Raw genomic sequence first — 20,022 nt, forward strand, 5'->3', positions numbered from 1 at the left:
GATGTGTCATTTATGGACAAAACGGTTGAATGAGCCGGCTTTTTGAATCAGGAGGCAGCTCCCTTCAACGTAATGATTTGTTTATGGCAAACGTAACAGTTCTATGAGCCGGTTCCTTGAACTGCACAATGGGAGGATGATGCCCACCAATGCAAATTGTGATGTGTCAATGACGAATGTAACGACTCCATGAACCAGCTCTTTGAAGTGCTCGATGGGAGCCGACTCCCTTCAAGATACCCCCAAAAAGACAAGACATGGGAAAAGACTGGGCAAAAAAGTGAAAGGCAAAATGGTGGTTTAGAGCCATTTTGAGTCTCCGTGATTTTTATTATTTCTTGTGATCTTTAGCGTTCGTTTTCGGTTGCACAGCAGAATACTAAAATATGAAGTGGTCAAATAATGAACCCTGTCACTTTGACTTTCACATTGGGGCGAAGGCCTCAAAGCTTCATCCCGAGGGCCACAAATGGCCCCCTGGGCTGCTTGTTTGATGTCCCTAAATTTGGGCAACTTGAAAAAATTCTAAAGAGCCATTTAGGAGCCGAGCAACCCAACTCTTTTTAGCGAGTCGAGCGGAAAGAGCCGGTTCTCTGATAGAGCCGTAAGTCCCATCACCACAAAGCGCTGCGAGAGATTGACAACTGGCCAATAGGAAGAGGGAAACAGGCCCTGTGATTGGCTAAGGATGTTTGCAATGTCACGAAAAAGAACACGGAAGGGAATTGTGATGCTGATGCTGCTGATGCTGACGATAAGGTGGATGCACAATAAAACAAGATTCTGACACCCAAGGCGCGTCAAAACCGAAGCGAACTGGGCCAGGAGGTTCCGTTCCGACCCAGTTCGGTCCTGCGTGCCAAGTGACGTCACGTGACAATGGCGAGCAGCAGGTTCCCCTCCAATGGAATGAATGGACCGCAAATAGGAGCCAATGGGTCGCGAGGGGCGGGTATAAAAAGATAGATGCGCTCTAATCCGCCACCGCAGCAGCAGAACCGAACTGGACCCGGACCGGACGAGCTTCCTTTTCGCGCCGCATCGCTCCAATCGGAACTGACCGCAGGTAAGAGCAAAATATCCCATGCACCATCATCCAATCATCATCCAATCATCATCAGTTTTAGTGCAAAAAAATGCGAGCAGACAATAACCCCCCCTCCTATAAAAAACCCCGTCAAGTTACGTCATCACAGACGGGGGGTGGGGGGGCGACCATCAGAACAAAGGGGTCGCTTATTACGTCGTCCCCCCATTAATACCCCATTGATGCATTTGCCTCGACGTGTGCGTCCACGCCAGCTCACGTCCGCGTGCAGGTCTTGCGCAAACGCGCGCGCATCGCCTCTAATCGTCTTTGCGGCCGCCGAGCACATTGCGTGACGAGTGCAAAGCGCACGTCAAGTTGTGGAGGTCAAGGTGAGAAGGGAGAGGCCCGCGCGCGCGTGCACGCGGGTGTGCACCCGCAAGAGACGCTGCGTCACTGCGCATCCAAGCTCAGCTCCCTGTGACCTTCACTTTGCATCGCGTGCAAAGGATCGATTTATCGGGGATCGATCAAGCAGGCCCGCACGCCCACTTAGGATAATATGGATGCTCGATCGACTCTGAAATTTTTGACGACAAGAAAAAAAAATGGATGCCGGAGGTGCAATGAAACATTCAGATACAGCAGGCCTGAGTCAGGGGTCAGCAACAAGCAGCTCGGTTCTGTATGGCTCCCTAGCGTTTTTTTCAAAAATGTTTGATAATGGAAAATTATCCCAAACATTCTTAGCATTTTACAACGAATAAAGATATACAGTATGTGTCTCCTTTCTTATAAGCCTTATCGAAATCTTTTCATTTTTTGCGGCTTCAAAAATAGGTTATTTCTTGCAGGGCCCGACATGGCTGTTGGGTTGCCAACCTTCAACTCAACTTTATTTATAAAACCCTTTATAACAGCCACAGCTGAGGACAAAAGGGTGTACACAATGGCATCATAGTTAACAAAAACCGAAGTAGACCATAAATCAATGAAAACACTTAAAAACTATTTAAAAAAAAAATAATAAAACAGGGATGAAGTCTCATATTGGATCAAATCCAAGGAAGAAAAGATTTCAACTCTAGTTTAATAAATGAACAGTGAGTAAAATCTGGCCTAAACTCAATAAATAGGTTATATTTTAGAATGTGAACAAATACATATATGAAAAGGTCAAAATTTGAATTAAAAAAACATAACACAATATGAAAAAGTTGTGCCGTATGGAGGAAAATAGTTTGCAGTATTAGAGAAAATATTGATATTTAATACACAAGTTTCAAACAGAAAAACACAAAAACAAACACATTATATATAATATATTAAAAAAAACAATTGGGAGGAGAAATAAATAAAATGTATGAAGTAAAATGGTGTCATTTATCAAAATTTAGAAAAAAAAACTACATATCTTAAGTAAAAATATGCCTGTGAAATCTTTTGCAGACAAAAGGGATTTGATTTTTTTTAATTTACAATGTATCACAATCTGTGCAACACTAGAGCAGGGATTGGTGACCCAAAATGTGGAAAGAGACATATTAGACAAAAAAAAAAAAAAAAAAAACATGCGTTTGGACCCAAACAAAACTAAAGCTTTATCTAAGCCTGGTAAGGAAGGCAACACACACTGTGTCTATTTTGTTTTTTCATTGGAAAACCTTAAGAATGTTTATCCATGTTTCACTTCCTAAAGAAACCATATCATTTTCCATTATCAAACATTTTTTAAGAAGCGTCACATGCAGTTCCAGAGCCGCCTGTTGCGGATCCTCAGCCAAAGTTGTCATCTTAGCATAAGAACCAATGAAAAAGGATGAAAACAGACAGGATAAAAAAAAAAATCAAAATACACGTGAAAAAAATGAATATAAAAAGGAAAATAGTTTTCAACAATAAAGGTGTACTATTAAAGAGAACAATGCAATTTAATACACAGGTTTAAGAGAAAACAACCAAAAAATAAGCATATATATTTATGTATGAAAAATCACGTAAGACATCAAATTATGAAGGGTAAAATAAAGTGTTGTGTTAATGAAAATATTTTGCGAAAAAAATGTTTTTAAAATGTTAAAAAATTCATCAGGAAATTATAAATTTACCAAGATCTGTTTACCACTAGAGGGAGCACAATTTAACATTTCCTACACTACTAAAAACGCAGTATTCGCCACTGCAGTCAAATTTTTTTGGTGGATGGGGATACTGTACTACAAAAATGTGTTCAAAACTGTTAGTAAGTTAGAAAACAAATAAAGTACAAAATAAAAATTAAACCAGTGGAGAGAAACTAAAGTTTATTTTAATATTTATTCAACACCTTTTATTTTGGTGGGTTTGACTATCTCAATCACATCCATTCGTTTCTTAGTTTGTTGGTTTGTCTATTTGTTTATGTAATTGTTAATTCGTGTATTTGTAAATTCATTTATTAATCAGTTACTGCGTTTATAAAGAGTAAAAATTTTCAAAATAAATGCCATACTAGGATTCAACGCAAATAAAACCCCACAGGATATAAATCGACCGAAAATTATGATTTTGTTAAGTATAATCCTTATGTTGAGATACTGTTTTCTCTTTTTTTTTAAGAGAGAAAAATCAGACTTAAATTGAATTAATTGTCTAAGATGGCAGACATCAAAATTGTTTGGCTTAGTTTGGATATTTTCTTAATAATCTTATTTAAAATTCGGAGAGAGATAATATCTACCCTCTACATTTAAAAAAAGATATATATTATAACACAGAAAAAAAATAAATGTTATTAAGTTACTAATAATTAGAATAAACACATTTTTTAAAAATGTGTTTGAATTATTTTTTTTAGTGCAGTCTGTTCACAAAAGGAAATAGAGACCTGAGAAATTGTTTAAGAATGTGTCTAGTAATTCAATCATCGGTCAGTGGTGGATTAATCCAATATATTTGACATTTTTAGTAATGCAAATAGTTACTTTAAAGGAAGACTCAAAAAACAACTAAATATTATTTATTTTATGACGCCCTTAATCACAAAGGACTGCGTGGATTACAATGACACCATCCCCTGATCTTAAACCAACCTACGGGCAAGGAAAAACTCAAAAACCTCAGCACGAGGAAAAGGGGGCCTCACGAGTGGTAATCCCCCTTCCCTAAAAAGCATGTTTGTTTAAAAATTAATGCACACAGAAGCAGCTTTTCTTTTCTTTCTTAGGGCGAGCAAAAGCGAGTGACTCGCATGATTAATTTATTATCGTTTGAAAGCTGGAACCAGCGAGCCAGAAATCACCTGCACTGTATATGAGGAAGGTAGTCTGTAATAAAAATAAACAAATGGCATTTAAAGCCAATTTGATCGGATAATAAACAAATACGACTCCAGATTTTGTGACGGTTGGTTGCTCCCGGATGCCCCCTAGAGGTTCCTTGGTTAGAGGTTTTGCCGTGACGCGTATCTGTGTATTCGGCAGCTGTCACCATGCCTTTCGGGAACACGCACAACAAGCTGAAGATGAACTACTCGGCTGAGCAGGAATATCCCGACCTGACCCAGCACAACAACCACATGGCCAAGGTGCTTACGCCCGACATGTACGCCCAACTCCGGGACAAGGAGACACCCAGCGGCTTCACCCTGGACGACGTCATCCAGACTGGTGTGGACAATCCAGGTAAACGTTAGCCTCCCCCAAAACTCGAATGAACTCGTTTGACTTCTGGCCTTAACCTGAGTCGGACCGATTAAAAACTTTAATTGGATCCACGGCTTTATCGCCGCTTTCTGCCTCTTAATTGGTCTCCAACTGCCTCGTCTCGAAATAAATCCTTTCGAGAGACACTGAAACGTTCAATAACAAGAATGTTTTGGGGTACTCAGGTCATCCCTTCATCATGACGGTGGGGTGCGTGGCGGGAGACGAGGAGACCTACGAGGTGTTCCGGGATCTCATGGACCCCATCATCGAAGATCGTCATGGGGGCTACAAACCTGATGACAAACACAAAACCGACCTGGACCCAGAGAACCTGCAGGTAAAACTGCCAAAACCAATCAAGTATACAACAACACAAAAGAAAGATACAACGGGAACATTCAAGAAGATAATCTAACAACACTTAATACAAATCCTGGTGGTATTCCGACCCATACAACTATAAACTATTGATACAGTGATTGATTTAGGGCGAAATGAACTAATGGAAAAGTTAGGTCATGCCTGGAGGAGGAAGCCAATATTTTACACAGGGCATCCACATTTAGATCTTATTTGGGAAGAATTCAAGTACTCAGTGTAAAAGTTGAGGAATCCACAACTCGCATAAATTGTTTTCTAATTGGTGATGGACAGCATATCCTGGAACGCACCAAAAGACATTTTTTTTGACCGTAGAATCTGCTAGTAGACCGGACTACATTGAGATCTGAAGATGACAGGATTACTTGTAGGCATGCCTCTAAGACATCTTTTAGAGACTACTTGCAAAGTTTTGGACACAGTATCTCAGTTTTAAGGTCTCTGAGTGAACTCAGAGATAACATTTCAGTAATGGATTAGACATTACACCAGGCTAGGAGACCTTTTGTTTCTCTCTAGTCGCTTACGTTCCTCTAATTCTCTTTGATTCAGGGCGGAGATGATCTAGATCCTAACTACGTTCTGAGCTCCCGGGTCCGCACCGGCCGAAGCATCCGTGGTTTCTGCTTGCCGCCTCACTGCAGCCGTGGAGAACGCCGCGCCATCGAGGACCTTTCTATTCAAAGTATAAAATCGTTTTTTATAAGGCATCTACAGACGCGTCCTGGGCCCTTAACACATTTTTGGTTGCGATGACTTTGCAGGTCTAGACGCCTTGGAGGGTGATTTGAAAGGTCATTACTACGCACTGAAAAACATGACGGAGGAAGAACAGCAGCAGCTGATCGACGACCACTTCCTGTTCGATAAACCCGTCTCGCCGCTGTTGCTTGCGTCTGGCATGGCCCGCGATTGGCCCGACGGTCGCGGAATCTGGTCCGAAAGATTTTTTTCAAACCATTGCATTGTTAATGTTACTTTCCTCGTGTTTCTGATGTTTATGTGCATTTGCAGGCACAACGACAACAAAACATTCCTGGTCTGGGTCAACGAGGAAGACCACCTGCGTGTCATCAGCATGCAGAAAGGCGGAAACATGAGGGAGGTCTTCAACAGATTCTGCACTGGACTCACCAAGGTAGGTCGTACTGTGATGATAAATGCCTCCGAAAACTGACCGGCACCACATACTCAATATCATTGTGGATATTCTGCATGCCATTGCACAGATTGAGGGCCTGTTCAAGGAGCGAGGTCATGAATTCATGTGGAACGAGCACCTGGGCTATGTCCTCACATGCCCGTCCAACCTGGGAACTGGCCTGCGCGCCGGCGTCCACGTCAAACTTCCAAATCTCAGCAAGCACGAGACGTTCGGCGAGGTCCTTAAACGTCTTAGGCTGCAGAAGAGAGGAACAGGTACGACCTCAGCTAGAAAAACTTTTATTGGGAGGATCTTGAAAGGTTGGAGGACTTCAGGGCACCTTTAGCAACATTTAACGGGGGCTGTTCATGACTGTAGTACTGTTGGTGAGGTGTTTTTATTGACTTACCTCTGAAAGGGGGTTGAGCACGATGTAGAACTTTGCTAGGAGACTTCAGTAAGAGATACTTTGGTGGAGGGCATTGGGACAAAACTTGCCCACCTTTGGGTGGGGTACTTCTATATGAATCTCACAAAGAACCACATAAGGCCGCTTAAGGACTGTTTTGTGAAAATCTGGTTGGGAAACTTAACCTGGAGAACTTGGGAGAAATGACAAGGGAGACCATCAGTTTGCATCTTTTTGTTGGGGTATTTTCAACTTAACTGGGACCTTTAGTCCAGGCATGTTTTTAGGGGGATCCTATAAGCTGGTAAAACTTTTGAATGATGACTTTAGTAGAGTGGCCTTAGTTGAGAATCCTTTGGTCGGTGATCTTCGTTTAGGGGGCTCTTATTTTAAAAAGCTTTGATGGAGGATCAGCAAGCGTTTGGGTGTGAACTATTACTGGGAGGGCCTTGGGTAAAGTACTTTTTGTTTTTTTTTCCAGGTGGTGTGGACACTGCCGCAGTGGGCGGAGTCTTCGACATCTCCAATGCAGACCGCTTGGGTTTCTCCGAAGTGGAGCTTGTCCAAATGGTGGTGGATGGCGTCAACCTCCTTGTGGAAATGGAGAAACGCTTGGAGGCCGGGGACGCCATCGACGACCTGATGCCGGAGCAGAAGTGAATCGTTCACCTCCGATAACCTGCACTCCTCTCGTAATCCCTCACACCTTTAACAACATTGATCCTTGACCCAACCGACCTTCACCTGCGGAACACCAATGCTACCCTCCCCCACGTTTAGCAGAACCTGTCTTGCGGGACGATAGTGAGCCAAGTAGATGTCAGACGCGTCCTTGATTTTCTAGTTCCTTATTGGAGCAACTGAAACATCCTATGATAACAATAATGACAATAATCTTAAAAATCATGATGATGATCATAATAAAGTCTGTGAAACACCTCCAAGTCTTTATTACAATGTACACTCGCATACACGTTATTCACTTAATGGAGTGCATCAAGTAAAATGAAGTACCTTGAATGGATAAGTGCATGCAGCCGCAACTCATTGATTCTACGTATGTTGAAAGCTTTTTATTAATATATAATTAACTCTCACACATCTTAAACAATGTCTTCAATCCTTCTTGAAATCTAAAGTAATCAAGTTGCATCAGTCCGATTAGCTGTGGTTCTAATCCATTTAACACCTTTGAGTCTGGGAAAGAGCACAGACCTCTGATTGGTGGAAGTTGGCTCTCCCCCAGCACTGGACCTGATAAAGCAAATGTCAGCTGCTGAGACGTCTGACTTGAGGGCTAGCAGCACCGACAGGACCAGGTCACTGAGGAGGATAAACGTGTGTTTTATGTGGCGACATACACGGATTAAACTGGCTTTGTTCTGAGTTGAAAACAAAAATCCAGTCAGAATTAGATGAATGACACACCTAAAATCTGGGAACTTGCTGGTCAAGGTGACCATTTCCTCCCGAACACTCTCCGACCAGTCTTGGCGAACCACGTTGGACACTTGGTGGAGCATTGTCCCAAGGAGCAACTGTTCACTGCAGCCCTGACCGCAACAATCTGTTTCATCATTCATCAAACCTCTCATAGAACTGCAATTGGTTGCCGCCTCACCGTCACGGATTGGAAGAAGTCGTCCATCTTATCAATGTCCTCAGCCATTCTCTCAGCCGCTACGACCCGTTCTTTGCTTTTTAAATGGGACTTCGACATTCTTTTTAAATACTCTTTGACTAACTCCCGCTGAAACACGCGCATCAAGCTCTACGGAAACACACAAAGTCAATGACACACAAGATAGACATAAAGATGAAATAATACATTCTAACATGTCTGCAGGAAGCTTTGAGGTGAGTTAGCTGCAGGTTGAAGAGTTCAAACAAAGAATCCAGCAGCGAATCCATGGCAGGAACTGAGCCCTCCAACCAGCCATACGTCCACAGTTGCCTGTAATATATCTGTATAACAAACATCAGCGTGCGTATAACTTTTCAATGGAAATGTTCAATTTCGCTTCCTGACCTTGAGGTGTCCATGAATGGGACGAATAAAAATAGCATAGACAAAATCCCTCAGGGCATCTAGAATAGCCTCACAGTAATGCCTCTGCTGCCAAGACATATATCCACTTTGACATCCTCGTTGACTCCTTGTTTGAGACTCCAATTGACTTCCTTGCTGTATAGCCGGTCGGTTCACCAAAAGACTTCCTGGTTGGTTCAGCAATTGTGTCTCTAGTTGGTTTGGCAGTTGAATTCCTGGTTTATTTGCGGGAGAACTGCTCTTGGGACTCCCTAATCGAGTTCCTGGTTGACTCACCAGTTTAGTACTTGATTTCAGCAATTGACTTTCCGGTTGGTCTGTCATATGATTTTCTGGTTGACTTGCTGGTTGACACTCCATTGAATTCTTTAATTGACTCACTGGATCTCTTACTAGTTGACCCTCTGGTTGACTTCTGATGTATTGCCTGTGAACGTAATAAGTCAGTGGCATGGTTGCATCTCGGCTTACTGAATCAATCGATCATGTACTGTTCTAACTGGTTCCTGAAAATCAAAGGAGATCAAAAGGGTCAGTGTTGTGAAGCTCAACGTTACCACCTTAGTTGTTCCTCGCAGGCCAAGTGAGCTTTTAACCATGCTGATGTATGATCGTTTTTACTCTGGGACAACTTCTTCAAACTCTTCTTGTACCTGAAACATAGGTGTCACATTGGTTGTGTTGCCTCATTGATTTTGCTGCATTGCAGTACCCCAGAAGGAAGCTCTCCAGGTGAGCTATGACCATTTGAGATTTAGAGCCATCGTCATCAATGAGGCAGTTCAAGTCTGCGAGGGAGCCTTGTATCACCTGGAGATACATAAAAGAAACTTGCCATAAAAAAGTGTTTCAGGTGCATTGCAAGTGTCTAGAGACCTGAATGACATCAATGGCCAGCGGACAGAAGAAGTAGTCATCCAGGAATTCTGGCAAGTTTGCGCTGGCCCAATTTTCTTCTTCTTTCTGCAGGATTCTATGAAGCCACAAGGACACCTGCTCCTGGTCAGGAAACACACTTGAGTCTTTCTGACTGTTGCGTCTTTACGATTGTAAGTCTGGTCCTGACCTCCTTGTTTTTCATGTACTGCACCTCCAGAAGCTGCACCTGATCCTGCTGCAGCAAAGTACCCAGACACACTGTCTTCAACTTTCCGCGCAGTTCTTCATGCTGCAGAATTTCCCTGCAAGCACCCATACGTCATGTCACTCAGCCAGAGGTTTTGAGCGCAATCAACCGAAGACTTCCTAACTGCATGTAGAACACGTTGACCCAGAAGAGCAGATAGGCACAGTCATCGTCTTGGAGTCCAGCTCTAATCAAGCAGCTTAGTCGGGTCGAGAACGAACGCTGGCATAAACCGGCGTAAATGTTCAGTATGTCAATGTGAGTCCCATAACAGGGCTGCAGCACTCGTCTACAGCGCAGTAGGTCCGCCTTCACTCGTTTGCCCAAGGCGCACACCTTCATGATCACATGAAAATGCCTAATATTTTAGTAGGGTAAAGCAAGATTAATATAACCTCTCACTCACCTGCCTCTTGAAGGGAGTAGAGAGCCCGCCAGCCACCTCCCCGTTACTATCTCGGGCGGCCTGCTCCAGTCGGGACTCAACCACGTTGGCGAGCAAGTTGTTGTGACAACATAGAAATTTGAGAGGTCGCCACCGAGGACCACCACCTTCTGCCCAACGGCTGTCCAGTCCCTCCTGCAGCATAATGGCAGCTACTGCACTCGTCAGAACGCACGCAAGATCATCAGTCTCGTCAGAAGTCAAGACCTGCTGGACCACTATGAGAACTCGGAGCTTCAGTGCTTCATAATCTCGCTGAAGCTGGTCCATATCTTTTTCATTCGGCTGCGCTTGACTCAAGAGCTCTTCCTCCCGGAGCAGCAGCTTCCTACTAGTCACCTCTAGCTCCTCCTCCTCTGGCGATTTACCGTAACCGTCTTCTAGCTTGGGATCTTCTGCATGAAACAAAAAGTCAGAAATAGATTGTCATCTAGGGAACTTCTGCAACTCGTGTACTTTTTCTCGAGGTTCAAATGCCAAAGCTCACCTTTTTTAAGTTTCTGGGGCCTTATGTTCTTCTGGAACCTTCCTGGGAACTTGAGCCATTGTTTTTTTCTAGTCTCTGGGATGTCCTCCATGACAGTACTTGTTTCGCCTGAATATTTCAGATGTCATAATATAATATTTGAATTATTTTTTTGCCGGCGAGCACCTGTTCCAGATGGATAAAAGAATTACAGGAAAGTAATATATTGGCATTAAAAGTTATATATAAACTGTAACATGAAAAAAAATCGTTTTATTGTATTAATTTATAAATATAAGTATAAACACCGCTTCTTTAGATTAAAAGCATTAATAGGAATAGGTATGAAAACAAGTCCACGCAACAATGAAAAAAAATACCGCATGGCTAAGATTGGTGTTAGCTTACTAATAGTATATGACAGTATTGCTGTCCTCGGTCTCACTATCGCCCTCTGTCATGAGGCAAGAGAATTTTGTGCCTCACTCTGCAACTGCAGAAGCTCAACACAGTAATACGTTACATACTAATTGTATTAATAATACTCATAATCTGGTGTGAAAATCTGGCCATTTTAAAAAAGATCCAAAAATTGTGAATAAATATAACCAGGTAATATATTTTCAATTGTATATATGTCCATGAAGAACGGTGAGACACAGCCTGTACATTAGAATAGAATAGAATATGAAAATGTTCTATTCAGGTTAAAACCCAATAGTTTTTCATATAGCTCATTTAAAGCATCGTTTAAAGCCCCAATTTGTAATATTTGACTACTAGATGGCACTGAGTTGGCAGCACGGCGGATGGGTGGTTAGCACGCTGCCCCACGGTGCAGAAGTCCATGGTTTAATTCCAGCTACCGCAACCTCTCCTAGTTTGCATGTTCTTCCCGTGCTTGCATGGGTTTCCGCCGGGCACTCCTGATTTCCCCGCACATTCCAAAAACATGCACGTCAGGTTGATTGGCCGGTCTAAATTGTCCCTAGGTGTAAATGAGCGAGTTAAGTTGTCTGTCTCTGTGTGCCCTGCAACTGACTGGAAACCAGTTCAGGGTGTCCCTTGCCCACTGCCCGAAGATAGCTAGGATAAGCGGTGCAGATAATGAATGAATGGGAGAATGTAAAGTATACACATTTTTCTTTGTAAAATATCTTAGAATGCCTCATTTTAAAAAACATTCTGATCGAAGGGCCTTATATAAGGTTGCCCAAATTTTCCATATACACAAAAACATTTTCATCAAATTATCAGGAAAAAAAACTGCAACTTACATGAGTAGACAGGTATCTCAGAAAATGGATGGTTGCGAGTTTTTCTTCAAAATGTCTAGTGAGTGACCTTTTCAGTATAAAAGACACGGAGGGACGGGGACTACTGGTGGAGTCAGGTAACTGAAACTTGACCCTCAAAGCAAGAACAACACAATACTTTAGCATTGAGCTTCCAACGCCCTGATGTCGTCACAGCACAAACACAGGCACAAATATAAATTATAAATGCGAAACCATAGGGTGCCGTCTGGGCCATCATTCAGGATTGGCTCTCACACTTGCACCTGAAATGCTATCATAAATAACAGAAAAATGTTTTTTCATAAACACAGGTTAGATATGCTCATTAACAGTACTAAAATGGTCTCATAAACCCATGCCATACGCTGGGTGTGCACATCTCCGACGACATCTCCTGGTCTGCAAACACCAGAGCGGTGGTAGGGAAGGCCCAGCAGCGACTCCATTTCCTGAGAGTGATCAGGAAAAATCATCTAAAACAGCAGCTGCAGGTGTCCTTTTACAAAACCACAGTGGAGAGCGTTCTAACATACTGCATTACGGTGTGGTATGCTGGGTGCACAGTAGCAGACAGGAAAACGCTCCAGAGGGTCATCAAATCAGCTCAGAAAATTGTCGGTTGCTCTCTGCCCAGTCTGGGGGACATTGCCTGGTCTCGCTACCTCAGCAGAGCAGAAAACATCATCAGGGACTTTTCTCACCTCGGCCATCATCTCTTCGACCTGCTGCCTTCCGGCAAGCGCTACAGGTCACACAAAACGACTCAGAGACAATTTCTTCCCCAGAGCCATTACCACCCTAAACACACACCGCACAAAAAACTGAAAACTCCCACTACCTCATAGGAACGTAAAATGGTACTCATGCCTATGTTTCTTGGACAATGTTGACTGCACTATGTTTACTGCTCACCTTGCACAATGTTGAATATTTTTTGCACTATGTTGACTATTTTTGCACCAAATGCATATTGCACAACCCTTACGATACCAACTGTATTACGATACCAACTGTATGTAACATCCTACATGCAGACATTTCTTTGTGTAAATATTGTGTAAATTATAACTATACCCTTATCCTCCTTGTTTTTATAACCATATCTTCTCTGTTCCTTTATCTTCTCGGTTTATTTTATCCTCACTGTGAATATGTGAAACTGGAGTGCCATGCCCAATTTCGTTGTCACAATATGTTAACCCATTTTGTAACAATGACAATAAAGGTATATTATATTCTATTCTATTTGAAACCTAATGTTCAAATGCTTTCACACAACTTGGTGAAACATTTTATGTTCAAAAAGATAGGTAAAACAGGTTGACTAAGAGTACGGAAATGGTCTCATAAACACCTGTCAACACTTACATACACACAGGTCAAATGTTTACATAGATGTTTCTCATAAACAGTACTAAAATGCTTCTTAACACACTGGTCAAACGTTTTGGTTTATTAAGATAGGTAAAAGATGCTCACTAACATTGCTGAAATTGTCTCATAAATACGTATCAAAAGTTTACTTACTGATCAAACTCTTCCATACTACCTGCTGAAATGTTTGCGTTCATCAAGATACGCAAATATGCTCGGAGACCGTAATGAAATGGTCTCGTAAAAACATGGGAAAAGCTAATATACTTAGTGGTCATTCGTTATACAGTGGAACCTCGGTTCTCGACCATAATCCGTTCCAGAACCCTGTTCGAAAACCGATTTGTTCGATCACCGAAATCATTTTTCACATTAAAAATAATGTAAACCGTTTTAATCCGTTCCAACACCCCGAATGTTTACCATGAACGTAAACATGAAGCTAACCCAGGCTAATCGTACGTTTGCGTTATCGTAATCTTCCGTACGAAAGATTACGCTAACATGAACGTGTAAAAATAAAAAAAAAAAGGATAAAGAAAAGAATTATGAATAGGATTTCTTACCTTTGTGGTGGTCAGCAGAAGGCGCAGACAAGATCAGCAATAGTTGTACGCACTACTTTTCTTTTTTCACCTATAGAAACTTTGCTGCTTGCACTGACTTTCTTCGGAGGCATAATAAGGGGCTAAAACACCCGTACGCCCCTCAGCATGGCACCCTAGCGTACGCACTCACGCATTACCGGCGTTCGAACTCCGATTTTTTGACTAAACAGCGAAGCAAGAATTTCTCAAAATTTTTGGTCGGACTCCGATTCGTTCGAACTGACAGGCGTTAGAAGACCGAGGTTCCACTGTAGTTCCCAAGCACTGGTAGAAGATGCTCATGACCAGAATTGAAAAAGTATGTTAAACACTGGTCAAATGCTCCTATACAACTTGGTGAAATGTTTGTGTTCAGAAAGTAAATACACTCAGAAACGCGACTGAAACGGTCTCATAAACACATGTCAAATGATTACATACTTACTGATCAAATGCTTTAGTTCATAAACAGAAGGAATACAATCATAAACGTATTAAAATGCTTTCAAGCACCTTGGTGAAATTCTCAATAACACCAACACTTTCACATACGCTAGTGAAATCCTTGTGAAGTCTAGATAGATAGATAGATAGATACTTTATTCATCCCCGAAGGGAAATTCACTTTTCCAGCAGCATCCCTAAGCTGAGAACAATCGAAAATAACTGAGAACAATCGAAAATAACACGGGAGCTGCTGGAGTGGCTGCCATTCGTGACGGCGCCGGAGAAACGATTCAATCTGAATCATGTACAAACAAACAAACAATTGAATCATGTACAACAAACAAACAAAATATTTATGTTTCAATAAGTGGAGTGTATATGCACTGCTTAAAAGCTTCAATCGATAGAGAATCCTTCGTTATAAAAAAGAAGTTTAAAAAAAATACCAGATGGTTTCACTTGCTGATAGCTTGCTAGTACTATCACTACAGTACATTAATTAACACAGGTAATAGATGCTCATCAACAATACTTAAATGCACTCACAAACACAGGTCCAATGCTTTCAAATACAAAGTGAATAGCTTCAGGACGTACTGGTTCCCCACATGCAATGTTCCCTGTAATTTTCCACGGGTCTGAGCGTTCACACAAAGTCGGTGAGCAACGCTTGAAACAACTGTGAGCAACCATAATCCCAAGTGTGGCAAGATAATTCATTATCAAACATGTCCAAAACTTGACATCAAGTTACATTTTGCTGAGTTTCCGGCAATGCAGAATTATTTTTCTCTTTTGAATGAATTGACTCATGTACGATTGCAAAGGTTGTACGGCCTACAAACGTCATTTGTACTTACAATTCTTTCACAAGATATCCATTTCTTTTTATTTCCTGATATATTTTGTAGCATATTAACATTTTAGGGGGCTTATTTAGTCGGTTACACGATACAGAACTGTACTTAATCACATTTTTTAGTGGAAGTACAATGCTGGCAACAAGATTCATAATTGGAAATTATTTGAATGCAACACAAACTTTTCCTTCTTTTTTCTGTGTTTTTTTCTACTTTTTTAAATTCCTTTAAAAAAATATCATTGTGTTTATTTTTTCCGAGCTGTTTTTCTTTTTGTTCTCTATTTGCTTTTTTTTTCTCCTACATTTCTTTCTTTTCTTTTTTTCGTTTTTTTTTCTAAATTTTTCCTTCTTTTTTCTCTTCCTTTTGTTTCTTTTTTTCTCAGCTTTACACTTCTTTTTAATTTTGGTATATTTTTTCTTTTTTGTTCTATTTCCCCCTTCCTTTAAGTCATTTTGTGCATAATTTTACATAATATTTGGTCAAGATGGTAGGGCGCCCGCTTTGAGACTGGGAGGTCGCTGGTTCGCGCCTCGGCCGAGTCATACCTAAGACTTATAACATTGGTAAAATGGCGGCGCCCTCTGTTGGCTGCGGCTGCATCGGCTCGCTACAACGGGTCAGGTGTATCGACATTTCGTTCTGTGTACATTGTTACAAAGAATGACAATACAAAGGAAATTATTATTATTATTATGTTGGGATTAAAGAAGCAAAAACAACCCGAAGAGCCATTTAGACCCCAAAGAGCCGGTTCCCTTGAGTGAGCCGAGCCGAAGAAGCCGGTTCTTGACAAACTCTACTAACTTTACTCAATTTCTTTCTACTTCGACTCGACTTCAAAATACCGCATTTAGGACACAACGTCAGAGGAACCCGTGTATTTTTACCTTCATGCACTGTAACTTTGACTTAAATCGCTTCTTAATTAGTAATTTTGAGTCCTCATTTTTGTGCGCTGGCGAGATTTTCTTGTGCGCTGAGAATGTGTGAGCAGTGCGCAATTGCGCACGCGCACAGCTTACACTGCCCACGTGTATGAAAGCCTTTGACATGTATTTATTACACCATTTCAGTGCTGTTAGTGAGCGTGTCTTCCCTTGAATTATGACAACAAAACGTTTCACCTGATTGTAGGGAAGCGTTTGACCACTATGTAAGCTTTTGAGATGTGTTTATGAGACCATTTCAGTACCGTTAGCAAACATGTTTGAACTGTCCTTATGAAATCAAACATTTCCCTCTTTTCATGAGAGCATTTCATTCGTACACACCAGGGCTGTTCTTCTTAATACGAAGGGATGATAATTGAATTAAAATGAATCAATTTCAAGCTTCCCATTTTGACAAAAGCCACACTGTTTGGTCACTTTGTACGACCGTTATGTTATCAAAGAGACTCGGCACACGAGATATTTTTCGGTCTGTTTTTAATGCTAATACATTACACCGAATCACATTCTTTTCATTTCATTCCGACGTCACAGCATTCAAGTCGCACATCAGGTAATCGCACTGATCGGCATTTGGATTGGAAGTCCTACAAGAGCTTGCTGACAAAAGCGCGGATGTCACCAAAGCCACCGAGCCACGGCGTCAACATCGACTACAAATGACCAAGCGTGTTTTTTGGTGGCAAAGATCGTTTTGTCACACTCCAATAAATAATCGGTTACAACGACGGATACAATCGGCGTACAGTACATCGGCACGGCGCACTCCCACACGGAGACACAAGAGGGTGCCGTGGCACGGGGGAGCAATTTGCCATTTTTCCTTTTGCTACTTTTGTATGAACGAGCATTTGTACAATACTAGGAACACGTTTTTTTTTTCTTCACGGCATCTGACGCCGGGATTTCTGAGTGACGCCGTTCTGTTTGCCGCCGCCGGCAACTTTCTTTTCCTTGGCGGAGGTCTGAGGACTTGGATTGGCGGCTTGGAGACTCCCGGCTGGATCAACCACCCAGTTAATGACTGCAGACACAGGAAGAAGAATCACTACAACACCCACTTAATCAACTGTCAGGATTGGGAGGGTTACTTTGAAAAATTGAATTAGTACCATAATCCAAGTACCATAATATTACAGTAACTCAATTTGGTTATTTTCAATGAACGTATTTTCCGCACTATAAGGCGCACCTAAAATCTGTTTTTTTAAAAAAAAAAAGCTGACTATGCGCCTTATAATCCGGTGCGCCTTATATATGGATCAATATTGAGCCGCGACAGGTCTCGCGACTTACGGTAAGCAGCCACCGACTCCATTTTTTTTTTCGCGTAGAAGAAGTGCGCTGTGCATACTGGGAAATATTAAACAACGATTCTCTTTTATTTGTGCGTTTGTTTAAAGACCCTGAAATGGCTCCTATTAAGGGACACGCTTATAACGCAGAGTTTAAACTCAAGGCGATCAGTCACGCAGTAGAACACGGAAATAGAGCAGCAGCAATTCGAACACTGCAAAAGAAGAATTCGAGGGATTCGTAGATGAGGAGCTGATAGAGTGAGCTTTATGTTTTTCTTTTGTGTGTTTACGTTTTACATTTTACAGTTATTATGTTATTGCTTTATTGTTATTGTTTTGCACATTACGAGTGTCACTATATTGCGATTGCACTAACGTTTAATTTACCATAACAGTATCAGACAGTTTATTGCGTGTTGACTAAATGGAGGAAAAGTAAAATGTTATGCCTTGCTGTTGTTCAAAGATGTTAAAGATGTGTCACGAAAATGCTTTACCTCAGAGAAAATAATAAAACGGCTGTTTACTCATTTTGGGAGTGAATGGAGTTGTGGAAAGCTTGTTTGTTATCTATTAATAAAGTTTGACTGACCTATCTGACTGTTTTGTTGACATTCCCTTTAGCGGACATTCCCTTTATCTAATGGTTGCATAACGTAACTACAGCCTCTACTGTAGCGCCTTATAATGCGGTGCGCCTTATGTATGGAAAAAGTTAAAATATAAAAGTTATATCATTCATTGAAGGTGCGCCTTATAACACAGTGAACGTTTTTGATGATGATGATGAAGATGCAGTATCTGAGTCAAATCAGGGGGCTTCTACTGCTACTGCTGGCCAAGGAAACCAGTACTATCAGGTAAACATTTCTTTCTTTCTTTCTTTCTATACCACAATTATACAGCTAAAGTAATGTGGAGGAGCAAACCCCAAAAAACGACCAGGAACCAGGCTGTTTTGCCTAAGACACGCCACAAGAAGTGGTGCCCCCTACGACTCTGGCGGTTAAGGCAGTGGTATCAAAATCTATTGCACAGAGGGCTATTGGTTGTGGGCCGAACAGAATAAATATTTATTGAATGCAAAACTTTTTTTAACATAAATAAGAATTAAAAAACAACTTGGTTATAATCCCAGAATGAAAAAATTTAACTATTTAATAACTTAAAATGCAGCACGGCGGCGCGGTGGTTAGCGCGTGTGTGGCACAGTTCTGAGGACATGGGTTCAAATCCAGCTACCAACCTTCCTGTGCGGAGTTTGCATGTTCTCCCTGTGCTTGCGTGGGTTTCCTCCGGGCACTCCGGTTTTCTCCCACTTTCCAAAAACATGCATGTCAGGTTAATTGGCCGGTCCAAATTGTCCCTAGGTGTGAATAAGCAAGTGAGTTGTCTGTCTCTGTGTGCCCTGCAACTGGCTGGCAACCAGTTCAGGGTGTCCCCTGCCCACTGCCCGAAGACAGCTGGGATGGGCTCCAGCACCCCCTACTGAGAATAAGCGGTGCAGATAATAGATGGATGGATAACTTGAAATACTTTACTCTCCATAAAAATATCTCCTGTCAAAACTATACAAATTGGAAATGTAAATAAAATGTGTGCTGAGAGGATTTCTTCTTCCAAGGGGGAGGTGCGTGACAGAAAATAATTGAGAACCACTGCTTTAAGGTATGACGGTAAAAAATGTGAGTGTTGAATACCTTCCAGCTGCCTTTGGACTCTTGTAAGTTCCGTCACAATGGACGAGATCTCCTGCAACACGAAAGAAGCTAACATGAGCGCCTAGCTTGTGCGTTGTCTTGCGCGTTAGCTTGCGCTAGACACGCCACCTTATTAGACGTCTTCACGGCTGGAATTTCAGCGTTCGCCTTGATCTTCTTGTCGATCTCCTCCCATGCGTCCTCTTTGTTGTGGAACATAAGCCTGAACGCAAATTTTGCACTCGATGTTCCTTCATAAAATCAAAAGAACAACAACAACAAAAACGCAGGCGTCTGGTATTAACATCTCACTTGAGTTTGGCAGCTAGCTGCTCCGTGTTGTCCCGGATGGCGTGCGACAGGTGGCGCAGTGGACTCAGTGGTTGGTTGTCCTGCAACGCCAGGAAAATGATCATCAGGTTGTGGAATGAGAAAATAAAGATTTCATACAATTTTAAAGGGACAGTGTGTATTATTTAACATCTGGTAGAGGTTAAATACCGTAAATTCCGGACCATAGAGCGCACCTGATTATAAGCCGCACAAACCACATTTTAAGAGGAAAACCGATTTTGTACATACACAAGCCGCACCTGTATATAAGCCGCATGCGCCCACATTTAAACATGTAACACAAACACAAAATTAACCCAAACCAGACTTCAAGTCCCGCGATTGAAACTAAATGTCCTTCATTAAAGTAGACAGTTCAAAAATCACAGCCGGCAAAATGAACGGAAAATGATACCGGTACTTAAGGTTTGATGCAGA

At 41.7% G+C, this 20,022-nt stretch overlaps 3 protein-coding genes across 5 annotated transcripts in view; 1 reads left to right on the forward strand and 2 right to left on the reverse strand.

The window, feature by feature from the left end:
• Nucleotides 1-898: 898 nt before the first annotated feature.
• Nucleotides 899-7,586, forward strand: ckbb (creatine kinase, brain b). The gene is made up of 8 exons (XM_088325729.1): nt 899-1,066; nt 4,489-4,689; nt 4,896-5,050; nt 5,647-5,779; nt 5,859-6,030; nt 6,109-6,232; nt 6,324-6,513; nt 7,129-7,586. Exons 1-8 carry the CDS (start codon nt 967-969, stop codon nt 7,305-7,307), a joined length of 1,254 nt encoding a protein of 417 aa, XP_088181855.1. The 5' UTR covers nt 899-966; the 3' UTR covers nt 7,308-7,586.
• Nucleotides 7,587-7,789: 203 nt separating this feature from the next.
• Nucleotides 7,790-12,099, reverse strand: LOC148346459 (tumor necrosis factor alpha-induced protein 2-like). Its single transcript, XM_088325652.1, has 13 exons — nt 12,012-12,099; nt 10,747-10,863; nt 10,230-10,666; nt 9,948-10,159; nt 9,764-9,878; nt 9,574-9,696; nt 9,410-9,507; nt 9,258-9,350; nt 8,677-8,782; nt 8,484-8,612; nt 8,269-8,418; nt 8,076-8,200; nt 7,790-7,970 (listed from the first exon to the last, which is right to left on the reverse strand). Exons 2-13 carry the CDS (start codon nt 10,844-10,846, stop codon nt 7,790-7,792), a joined length of 1,869 nt encoding a protein of 622 aa, XP_088181778.1. The 5' UTR covers nt 10,847-10,863; nt 12,012-12,099.
• Nucleotides 12,100-16,713: 4,614 nt separating this feature from the next.
• Nucleotides 16,714-20,022, reverse strand: part of cep170bb (centrosomal protein 170Bb) — a 35,491-nt gene continuing 32,182 nt past the window's right edge. For all 3 annotated transcript variants that reach the window (XM_088324661.1, XM_088324660.1, XM_088324659.1), the window contains 4 exons: nt 19,564-19,643; nt 19,381-19,474; nt 19,252-19,303; nt 16,714-17,277 (listed from right to left, as the gene is read on the reverse strand). In XM_088324661.1, coding sequence (XP_088180787.1) covers nt 17,138-17,277; nt 19,252-19,303; nt 19,381-19,474; nt 19,564-19,643 — 366 coding nt within the window. In that variant the 3' untranslated portion in view covers nt 16,714-17,137. The remainder of the gene's footprint in view (nt 17,278-19,251; nt 19,304-19,380; nt 19,475-19,563; nt 19,644-20,022) is intronic.

Source organism: Urocampus carinirostris, chromosome 20 (genome assembly GCF_059441175.1).
Source record: "Urocampus carinirostris isolate Australia breed hairy pipefish chromosome 20, RoL_Ucar_1.0, whole genome shotgun sequence".
NCBI classification, from domain to species: domain Eukaryota; kingdom Metazoa; phylum Chordata; class Actinopteri; order Syngnathiformes; family Syngnathidae; genus Urocampus; species Urocampus carinirostris.

Bases quoted from the DNA above. Each gene is read 5' to 3' on its own strand.
- ckbb (XM_088325729.1), top strand. From the start codon at position 967: ATGCGCTCTAATCCGCCACCGCAGCAGCAGAACCGAACTGGACCCGGA. The intron at 5,780-5,858 runs GTATAAAATCGT...ATGACTTTGCAG, and splicing joins CGAGGACCTTTCTATTCAAA to GTCTAGACGCCTTGGAGGGT. The intron at 6,514-7,128 runs GTACGACCTCAG...TTTTTTTTCCAG, and splicing joins GCTGCAGAAGAGAGGAACAG to GTGGTGTGGACACTGCCGCA.
- LOC148346459 (XM_088325652.1), bottom strand. From the start codon at position 10,846: ATGGAGGACATCCCAGAGACTAGAAAAAAACAATGGCTCAAGTTCCCA. The intron at 9,879-9,947 runs GTTAGGAAGTCT...GGGTGCTTGCAG, and splicing joins GTCAACGTGTTCTACATGCA to GGAAATTCTGCAGCATGAAG. The intron at 8,613-8,676 runs GTCAGGAAGCGA...TTTGTTATACAG, and splicing joins CCATTCATGGACACCTCAAG to ATATATTACAGGCAACTGTG.